This window comes from Diadema antillarum, unplaced genomic scaffold (genome assembly GCF_040938485.1).
Source record: "Diadema antillarum isolate AM-2024a unplaced genomic scaffold, OU_Dant_1.0 scf00000025, whole genome shotgun sequence".
In the NCBI taxonomy this organism is placed as follows: Eukaryota; Metazoa; Echinodermata; class Echinoidea; order Diadematoida; family Diadematidae; genus Diadema; species Diadema antillarum.
This window is the reverse complement of record NW_027270914.1, coordinates 3,250,084-3,261,562: the sequence shown is the minus strand read 5'-3', so window position 1 is coordinate 3,261,562 and position 11,479 is coordinate 3,250,084. Positions and strand designations below refer to the sequence as shown.

The 11,479-nt window shown below is 38.9% G+C and overlaps 1 protein-coding gene across 1 annotated transcript; it reads left to right on the top strand.

The window, feature by feature from the left end:
* Nucleotides 1-7,035: 7,035 nt before the first annotated feature.
* LOC139734074 (CD209 antigen-like) lies at nucleotides 7,036-10,609 on the top strand. The gene is made up of 2 exons (XM_071644891.1): nucleotides 7,036-7,186; nucleotides 10,206-10,609. Exons 1-2 carry the CDS (start codon nucleotides 7,036-7,038, stop codon nucleotides 10,607-10,609), a joined length of 555 nt encoding a protein of 184 aa, XP_071500992.1.
* The last annotated feature ends 870 nt before the right edge of the window (nucleotides 10,610-11,479 follow it).

Sequence of the window (11,479 nt, the reverse complement as noted above, 5' to 3'; positions counted from 1 at the left end):
CCCCTTTAATAAATGTGTGATGTATACAAAAGTATGGAGCAACAAGTCAACATGAATTTCTATGATAATTATAGGTCCTTTACAATGTGTATATTTCTACACATTCAAATTGAACAAAGAAAAGGTCTAAACTTTGGACTTTGGAAGTAAAAAAAATACTCAGAATCAGATTAATCTACACTTCTATGACAACACACAGGCATGTGTGTGATTGTTCATACAGGCATTTGAAATTCAGGATGACCTACCAACTGGCGAAATCCACATAAAATATACAGGTTTAAGCATTATAATAAGCCCAGTGAAAATCAGCATATCGGCGTATGAACGACACTTGTTTTGGGGTTGTACTGCTGCCTCTTAGATCCTCTGCACTTGGACCCATCAGGACTAATTCCAATTAAGTGTGCCAGCATTCATGCAGGCACTTGGTGGTAACGACACCCTATGACTGGCTACATGCAGGTAATAATATATAGGTGAAGCATAAAAGCACTGAAAGTCAGCAAATCGGCGTACGAATGACACTATTTTGGGTTGCAGCGCTGCCTCTGGCTACAGGAGTGTAGATTTCAATCTCTAGAGGTGAAGATTAAAGCCACTGGAAGTCAGCGAAGCGGCATACAAATGCCACTACTTTGGGGTTGCACTGTCTCTTACATCTGCCGCACTTGGATCCGTCCAGACTTATTCCAAGGAGACATCTGACAGAGAGAAAGAAAAAAAGATGGTTAGAAATCACAAAAATAGATTCATTTCACAATTGAAATGATTTTTTAATTTTTTGTTTGGCTTAATAACGGACTCATGATTAGCAAGCCTATACTGAAATTCATTAAACATTAATTATAAATTATACATATTTTTATTTTTTTGGCTAGTAAAGAGCCAAGCTCTTCTCTAAAACAAAGGAGGCAAAAAACCAACAAACTAACTTACAAAAATTATAAACAAACGCAAACACAAACACAAACTAAAAAAACATCTTAGTATGCCTGATGTTTGTCGGCTAGTAGTTCATAGTTCTTGATATTCTGGAGTTTCACACAGCATTGCCCGAAGGTATGTTTACCTTCAAAATGTGACAGTTGTGAAGAAAATCTTATTTGCCTTACCAAAAACTTATGTCATGAATGCTTTTGTTTTCTAGGGCAAGCCCACAAGTGCATGTTGCTCACTCCACCAAGCATGATTTTGGTAGCAAAGTACATGAAACATATTTTGGAATTGTCTATTTTTTCAAGAAAAAATGCTCTAGAATCAAAATGCCTTAAGTTCTGAGAATTAATGATGTGGATGTCATATAAAACGGGAAGTGCTGATCTATTAAATACCTCAAACAATTCCAGATCACAATCAAAAGATCTAGAATGTTGCATTTTCTTAAAGCCACCCTGAATAACTACCTTTCAATGAAAACAATATCGTAACCAGATGGATTCTTGAATGTCAGTCAAGATTAATGCCTCTAACATTGCCATATCTGAATACACTGAACTTTTAATATTTTCAAAAACTTTGATAATCTAATCAGATTATCATAGCCATATGCATACATGAGTAAAGTTTTTAGTTGTTCTGTCAGTTGCTTCCTAAGTTATCACAAGAATGATGGTATTTTTCATGTATACAATAACCTCTATGACTTTTGACCCCAAATGAGCCAAGTTTGAAGGGGAGCCACCAAAAGGGTCTTCAGCTATCGAGAGAATGAAAACAGGACAGATGAACGGACAACAACAACAACAAAAAATTAATCCCTCCGGCACCCACCTCCAGCAGGCTGCAGCATATTGACACATGATAAAGTACATTCAAAATAAAAAAGAGCTCAGATATTCTATGCTTCTGATATTTTGCATGCCATTTGTACCTCTGAATGAATTCGAGTGTTGTGGATGCGGTGCTCTGATACTGCACGTTCAGATTGTAGTATGAGGCAAACAGGAAGGATAACCCACAAATGAAGCCTGCTTCAGCTGGTGGAGATTGACCAATAACACCAGTTTCCACAAGAACCGTCCATCTGGATGTTGGTGAGGCAATGGGATCCCCTATCAAACAAAAATAAAGTTAAAATTTAATCATTATGACCTTCATTTGGCTTAACTGATTTATGGTTTTGCTTCTGCTACACTGGCTGATGGGAACATCTCTGCCACCTTTCACTAAAGAGTAATATATATTGTATGAAACAAGGTTTCTGATTGGTCAGATTCGCGTGTCTTGCCATTGCGTAATTCATTATATGCCATTTTTCACACAAACTGCCATAAACAACGCTCGATAACGATAAAGATTAATCGATAATACAGAGTTCATTGCACTTTATCAATGAATGTTGCAATGTAGAGTTTGTGAGTTCCGATCCCAAAAGCAGTTTCCCATCTTACATGTATATAACGCATAGTACATGCTCATTTTCGTCAAATATACCGTATATGGATGCACATATTATGGTACATATTCAACTCGAGAGCATGCACTATATGTATAACATTTTCTTCTCATTTTTGATAGACCAGATATGTTTTTTCCTTCCCCCCCCCCCCTCCAATCCAATACACATTGTGGAAATATCACAAGACAAGAGCACAGAGTGAAAAGTATAGATCGTTTTTTGCTCTTTTCTTCCTCTCTTGTTTTTACCATTTGGTTAGGATCATACAGTTTTCACATGTCTCCTTGGTAAGTGATTGCATTGTACATTCAAATGATGTTACAGTTTGAACTGAATTAAAAACTGTAAAAGGCTGAAAGTATGATAACTACAAGTCTAGTTAGAAGATGGACACATAATCTATACAGACATTAATCTACACCCAAAAGTGAAAATGTTTACAATGTCCAATTATATCATTCTACAACGATTTTCAATCAAAATCTTTGGAAGTCATAAATGATAACGCACCTTGGATGACAAGCTTCAGTGCTTCACATTCAATTGCCTGGCTTGCTCTTTCGAATTCCTCAGCAGTAGCAGTTACCTGAAGATTAAGGGTGCATAAAGGAGAAGAATCATATGAAAATCAAGTGTTTATACCACAATTACACATTCGATTCAACTCTACACTATGGTGTCATTTAATTGATTTTAATTTAAATATAGCAGTCCCTAAATTTGAAGCTCCAATCCAATCTCAAATCAATTTTCAGTTGTTCATCAATGAACTTGCATAATACTTGGAGGGGGGGGGGGGGAGATTTTTTTTTGAGATTGGGTGTGCCAATGGCTCACTCAACCCCCCAACCAAAAAAAAAAAAAGTCTAAGGAACAGTTCCACAGAGAAAAGAATTTAAGGTTCTTGAGAACTACGGTAATAGCTCAAACACATTTAACCGGTTCAATCCTTCAATCCAATGCACTAGCTGGCAAGATGAATTTTATAAAGAAAGCATATTCACAAAGCGTAGAGTGATTGGCATGAAAGCAATAACCAAATGCCTAATTTTTGCTCTCCAAACTAATATTGCAAAATATTTTTTGGGTACAGATAAGAATAAAATGTAATTATTAATTCTTACATCCCAGAGGAGGGAGAGTGCATCATCCTTCACTTTGAAGAAGCTCTGGAGACCTGTCGAGATGGCCCATGCGACCTGGTGCAAGTTGGGATCCTCTTCGTCATATACCGTTTCCACAATTTGGCGGGCATCGTTCTTATCGTCCCATTTCTCCTTCACTAGGAATTGAAGGATGGCTTGTCCTTTCTCTCTATATGCGGTCAGTAGGGTGGAGGTAATATTGACACCAGTAAGGGTTGCAAAATGCGTACTGAACATGGTAGGAAGGAATATGGAGATATGGATGAGATATGGCCACTGGTCCTTGATTCGGTGTACCATCTGTGGTGGTGGCCCATTGAACCTTTCGTTGTAGATAATATGTAATGGTCATTAAAGTCACCAACAAGTATTGCATCTTTCACCTCAATTTGAATCACATTGGACAGAGGGAAGCCTCCATTACGGCTCTGATGCTGGTGTCGTCGCTTTGTCGCTCAGCACGGTCTCTCCGCTGTGTTAGTGTGTACTTTGTGTGTGATACGTTTAAACTGAAGCTACACTGTAGCATTTAGCAATACAAATTTAGGCGAAAGTGTACCCACCATGCACGTAACACTGAGATTTGATACTAACTTCAGCATACAGCAGAGAGATCATGTTGAGCGATGACACTGACGGAGAGTTCCCTCGGCCTCTCTGTCTCACTTGATTCAAATTGAGGTGAAAGATGCGATACATGTTGGTGATTACTCTCTGAAAATTTGAAGAAAATTCTTTCATGGATGCGGGCAGGATACGAAAGTGCATTAGCACCTTCTGTCTCTTCTGACAACTGTAACAGTGAATACTTGACCCAGTCCCACTCAGGCATGCATAGTCAGGAGTGAACGATTTCAGCGGTTATCTTAGAAGTTATCAGAACATACATAAAAATGTACATATGGGACTAGATTCTAAATGTAAACAAGCAATGAATGCACCTCTAACTGTTAGTACTGCCGCTGTTTATTTTGACACCTCGGAAGGCATTGATATTATCATGCTGTTAATCTTCGATCTGATTTAGCTGATAAAATATAGAATCATGTCATAGATAAAGAGTTATTTTATTACCACGGGGGTAAATGATCTTTTACCGTGGGCGAGGGGTCCATTCAGTCACGTCGGAACTGTCCGCACATAGACATGCGCAGTACAGTGCATATATCATGGTAGGAAAAAAGAAAAAGAAAAAGAAAAAGGTTGCGTTGTCTGTCGGGCTACCTGCGTTGCTGCGCCATACAAATAAAAACAGTCACTCCCTGCACTGACGTGACTGAATGGACCCCTCTCCCTCGGTAAAAGATCAAATAAAATAACTCTTTATCTATGTGATTCTATATTTTATCAACTAAATCAGATCGAAGATTAACAATATGTATTTAATATCCTCAATGCCTGCCCAGGTGTCAAAATAAGCAGCGGCAGTACTAACAGTTAGAGGTGCATTCATTACTTGTTTACAGTTAGAATCTAGTCCCATATGTGCATTTTTATGTATGTTCTGATAACTTCTAAGATAACCGCTGAAATCGTTCGCTCCTGACTATGCATGCCTGATTGGGACTGAGACGGGGTCAAGTATTCAGTGTTACAGTTGTCAGATGAGACAGGAAGGTGCTAATCAATGCAAATGAAGATAGATCTCAGCTCACACAGGCAGGCTGTACGCTAGCGTAGCGCGCTGTGAACAAAAGACGCCTAATATACAGTTAGCCAATCATTGTCATTGTCATTATCATTGTCAGCCGGTGGCCAGCTAGGATAGCATGCAGTAAACTAGTTCTATAGACCATACACGTACTGTATGTAGTGCACAGTACTTGTACAAATTGTACATGATACGCATTAGGATTTCTCTTCTTCTGATTAAGTCTGCCTCCTTCAATTGACTGTGGATTCTTGCAAACTAACTGTTTTATAGACCTAAAGGCTATAGATTCTATATGCATTGCCATTTAATAGTCTACTGCGAATAAAAAACCGCACCCTGCGACGTGATACCAATAAGATGTTAAGAAGCACTTATAAGATAATTTCAACTTGTTCTAACATTCTATAGATAGATCTTGTGTTGAAATATTTGAGCATTCAAAACTAAGTTATTAAAGTCGTTCAGTCCAGTCCAGTCGTCTCGTTCGAATCTGCATGGCATAGGCATAGTAATAGCTGCACACACAAAACACCCCGCACACGTACACATCTTAGGTAGACAACACCGCATACACATTAACACACACATCTTGCGTAGACAACACAGAAAGCGCGAAAAGTGAGTACGATGAATTGAATGTCAAATTTCCATTAAATATTACATAATATTGGAAAAATATAGACACAAAATTTCCAGATCTAAAAGATCCTTAGAAAAAACATCATCACCACTTACCAGGGAAATGTACACTTGCACTTGATTCTCGATGATTTCCACAGATAACTGGCAACTTATGTTCTCCTTCAGACACCCAAACGTTTGCAGAGATTTATGATCCGCGCTCGCACATGGTGCGCATGCGCGTGTGACGTTGTGTATCCCAGAATGCACTTCGGGCGCTCTGTTACAGTAATTTACCGTAACATTTGTCTACGAAAAGAACAGCACTAATGCTTCCAGGAAATTACCGTGAACCACCTTAACATACGGCAAATTGCTGTGAAATCGCTCCTACAGCATTTTACCGTTAAAAATTACTGTAATTTTTACAGCAATTTTTTACAGTGCAGGTAATCAAATAGCAGCTATTCAGTAATGTACCCTGTTACCGAATCGAGGCGTCAACCTTAATTTGATCAGATCTGAAATCGTAAATTGCTCATGGGCTTAACAAGCATTCTTGTACCATAAGTTACCACTTTAACGTCGTTATGATTATATCAGCAATTTGAAATTTAAATACACATCCTGGCTTTCAGTAAGATTAGACTAGGCTAATTCACTAAATCGTATGGGAACAGGACTCTTTTATTTCAAGCAATTCCAATTTTAATACGGCTAGGCAACTATTACATGAATGTGTGTGTATATATATATATATATATATATATATATATACATGTTATGTGTGTATGTTTATGTGTTTATGTATCTATGTATTTACCCTATAAAGAGGTCCAATGACAATGGGCAACTAAAAATTTATATCGGGCTACGAAATTTCCAAGAGGGCCAACTTGCTCGCCAGGTATAAAAATAGTCACGAGTCAACGGTGGGGTAAAAAAGTCAGTTTATAACACTGTTTATGCACAGTGATATGATCATCATGATACCCTGAAGTATATTATAGCCGCTCCAAGATTATATCTACAGTATTCCTGTGTATCATTATATTACGTGAATTATGATTAATGAAACACGATCAGTGTCGTCACATTGTCCACATTGTTTGTAGTTTCTAAGTTCTATCCCTTATGATATAATAAAGAATCTCTGATGTCTAACAGGAATTTGTGAATCAAACGGGGATTCGTGTCGTAATTTTCATCGCGAAATGAAAGACGCGTGTCCGAAAGTATTCTCCGAAAGGACTGGCGGCTACGTCAGGCTGACTCCGAAGTACGTCCCACTTGACCATCCTGATTATGACGTCCTGGTTCCTAGGGAGGCCAGAGGGATGACCAATTATTACTGCGCCCACCCAGGTACTATACTGTTGGTGACTAGACAGCTATTTGAGTACGGTGCTCTCCAAGGAGGGATACTAGGCTTAGTACCACATCGGGTTTAGTTGTCCAGTTTGCTGCATAAAGCTAGCATTATATTTCATTCGCATACATATTTGACTGAATCGATCCCGTTTTAACAGTGTTTCAACTAGAGTTACTGCGGTAACGTCCGGGTAGTGTAAGGGTTTTTGTTGCCTTTTTTAATCTGCTTTTGAAAACGGTCCACGTAAAAAAGAATAAATAAAAAAAAATAAAATTATGCGGACGTTGTCACGGTAACTTTTGCCAAATTCTACCCCAGCGTTGCCTTGACATTACTGCGACACTCCTTTGACAATCTTTCTATAAGAATGCAACAGCAGTTGACATTCCTTTGATACCCTCAACCTACACGCGCAGCACTGCAGACAACGAAGGATTAACATGCCACACGTTCGTGGATTGCAGCAACTGATCTCCATGCTACAGTCACACACAGACGGGTCACAAAACGGATTTGATCCGGATTTGATCCGGATGAAAATGAATGGAGGGTAATTTGTGATACAGTCACACACGGCTGGATTTCAAGCCGGGTCCATAAGAAATTAAAGCCGTGTCGCCCCGGTTCGAGCAGTAGAGACCCGTATTGACCTCTATCGAACCGTATAAAAATCCGCTTTAACTGAATCCTTTTCGACCCCTATATCGATCCGTGTCAACCCGCTTTTATACCCTTACCGACCCGGATGTAAACCTTGTCATCAACCGTTGCATGAAGGCAATGCGGTATGCGGCAAGGGTCCATTACGGTCTTACCCTGCGGGTTGCAGCGGGTCGATGAGAGTCAATGTGATTTGAACCTGGTCAGGTCGGAGAGTAATACGGAATTTAAATCCGTGAAAAAAAATTTTTGAACATGACAAACAATTTTTCACCGCCGTAACGTAACCCCCGGAAACATCATGGAATGGACAAGGGTTACGATGCGGGTCAATGCTGGTCTCTGCGGCTCGTACCATGTCGATACGGTTTTTTTTTTTTTTTTTTTTTTTTTTTTTTTTTTTATGGACCCAGTTCGAAATCCGGCCGTGTGTGACTGTAGCAAAATGTAGTTGAGGTCAGTGACTGTATGTGCACAACCTAGAACATTAGGCGGTGCTGGCCAGTAGGCGTTAGTTGTATCAGTAGACAACACCCCCTCCGTGGAAGTACCCGGATATATAGCTTTCGGTGTGACACTTCTGTTAAAACGGTACCCCTCACTATCTCCCATGCGTTTTACTTTTTAAAAGTTATATATCATTTATATTATTATATTTTCTTTTTTTTTGGTGTGTGTGTGTGTGTGTGTGTGAGAATGTGTTGTTGTAGTTGCTGCTGCTGCTGTTTTATGAGGAATTGTGTTCTTCGGACGTTGTTGCGACGTTGTCACGGTAAGGTCTGTTAAAATAGGGCTGGTGTGAGGGAGATTCGCCATCACCTTTGCGGAGTATTTGGATATCGTCATCGTACTTTCATAGATTACAGTATTATAATAGAAAACAATTGTTGGAACACAAATACTCAAACACTCAACACTGGCCTGTACCGTTCTGATAGTTGCATAGTCAACCATGCACGGGGCTTTCGTAAAATTGCATAGTTGGCTTTTGTTTTAACGTTCAACAGGTGATAATTTCAAAATTAGACATTATGCAGTTTAGGAAGTTTTCACTCTTCCTCACATTGCAGTCCTCGGGAGAGAAATGCCATGACATTGTTAGTCTTCATAATCATATTCGTTGTGGATATAAAAACAGCCGATGAGTAATGTACGAGGGAATTGCTACAACCTGTAAAAATGATAATAAATGAAATGGAATATGGTACAGCGTTTATCAAAATTTCGTCTTCGATGATTAAGCATACCACTTTCCTCCTTCAAACAGCATGCATACCTAATCCTTGTGGAAATGGAGGAAACTGTTCGGAGACATTGGTCGACTTCGAATGCCATTGCAGCAGGAATTTCATCGGAAAAACGTGCTTTGTTGGTACGTGTTCCAGCAATCAAAGCCATACTATATAATAGGCCCACAGTGTGTTCCCTCAAATTTCAATACAAATTGTAATTATGATAGAAATGTCTGAATGCAATTTTGGGGTAAGAGATTTAAAGGCATACTTTACCTTTTGCAGATGAAACAAAAATCCAGCCTTAGTGCTTTAGAATAGTTCCTAATTATGAGTTAGGGATAGAAACGACCACTGTAAAAATTTGAATCCATATAATCGATGTTAAGTATTGTTATTACACAAAATGTGAACAATAGTTATAATAAGAATTCCTGGATGCTCGAGATTGGAACTGTATAGTAATGTGTAAACATAGTTGACATAACTCGGAGGTGAGGGATTCTTGACATGCTCTACAAAGATCCCCATTTCTCTCTGACCACTGAAACAAATCGGATGGGATTTTCTGTAAGATGTGGGTAAGAAGTGTTGGTTTCATACCCTGAAATTAAATTTAGATCGATTCACTATTTTAACAGTTATCTTTGAGCATGGCTCCTCTTCAAGAGAATATGTACTTAACGGTCGAAAGTGAGAATGTACTACCGTATTTATAATCATATAATCAATAATGAAGACTAGATATATGGAGATATGGGGTATGAGAGATGTGGATGTTCAAAATTAAGAGAAGTGCCACGTAGTTTGCCTTCTATTATAATATACACGTTGTCCATATCTTATATGTGCAGACATAACAACGCATCTTCTCGTTTGGTATCGATTTTTCTTTTTAAACAACTCTTCTAAAATAATGTTCCGAATTTGGAGAGGCAGTGAAGAATATTAAGTGAAACCTACCAAAGAAGGGACATCTGTGTGTAATCCGCCAAATTATGGAGTTTGGGGACTAAGCTAAGCTAAGCTCAGTAATTATTCAGGCAGTGTTACATAAGCTGTATTTTCCAGCTCCGTCTTTGTTTTCTTTCAACTTATTGTTTTGATATTGTCCCCACAGCCCAGTGTCCAGAGGGATGGTCTCTGCGTTACTCTGAGAGCGAATCGTGCTATCTTTACCAATCCAACGCTGTGACATGGACCGCTGCGAGGGACTCCTGTGTTCAACTTGGTGGATATCTAGCAGCCATTCAGACTCCCGAAGAGATGACGTCAGTGAGGGAATATCTGACGCCAGCTTCCGTTAACCAGTTTGCATGGACAGGCTTGAACGACCGCAACAGTGAGGGAAATTTTACTTGGATTGGCTTTGGCGGCGCTCTACCCCTGTCCAGCCTTTTGTGGAATCCCGGCGAGCCAAACGATTACTATAATAGTGAGGATTGCATAATAACAGATGGTAATGATTTTAACGATGTCTCTTGCGATAGGTCCTACTCATACCTCTGCGAACTCAATCTCTGAACCACATGAAAGTCATTGAAGATATACCATCGAGTTTACTAACATCTCTAAGATAGAGCGGCGAAAAGAAATTCAAGAAAATTGTATTTATGCGAATGGTTGTGGACTTATTTCAATTCATAGCAATATTCTCAACATCACCTACGGGCCACAGGAATATTTACATAAGTGTCATATATCATTTCCAATTTCGTGACTTTTATACTTTGTGTTACAAAAAAAAAAACATCTCCCACTTTTGATCTTTTATAGTTCAAAAATTACGCTGCGTATCAAAAATGTAATCCAACTTTGTAGGACTATCTATTTCATAATTGTCAATGAGCTAAAAATTAGTTGTATAGAAAGGGGAACTTTTCCTCTGTAAATCCATACCTAATTATGTCGACAAATGTCATGCATGACTGAGCACATGAACTTTAAAGACAACAATGACAAACTGCCCTTTTCCAAGTTTGTATTTTATTGTGAAGGAACAGACCATGTCTCACTGCATGCATGAGATCTGTCAGTGAAAGTGGCTAAGTAGGCCAGCATGTTCGAATGGAGGTTTGTGTTTAGGGGTTTCTAACATCTATAGTCCATAACATTTAACATGGCCATCTGTCTGATAACTTGGTCACTCCCACAGAGGCCATCCTATGTAACAGTCCATTTTTCTCTGTCCATATTCAACACATAGCTCCCAGTGACAAACCATGTCTTGAATATAAAGAGAGAAAATGGATAATGGTTTGGTTTTTATAAGAAGGACCACGTTATCGACAAAGTAGCCATGTTGAAGGTTTTAACCATGGTTAGAAGAAACTCTAAACACGAATCTGCATTTGTGCAGGCTGGGCTGATAATATGAGTACTTTCAAAGACAGG

Bases quoted from the DNA above. Each gene is read 5' to 3' on its own strand.
- LOC139734074 (XM_071644891.1), top strand. From the start codon at position 7,036: ATGAAAGACGCGTGTCCGAAAGTATTCTCCGAAAGGACTGGCGGCTAC. The intron at 7,187-10,205 runs GTACTATACTGT...TTGTCCCCACAG, and splicing joins TTATTACTGCGCCCACCCAG to CCCAGTGTCCAGAGGGATGG.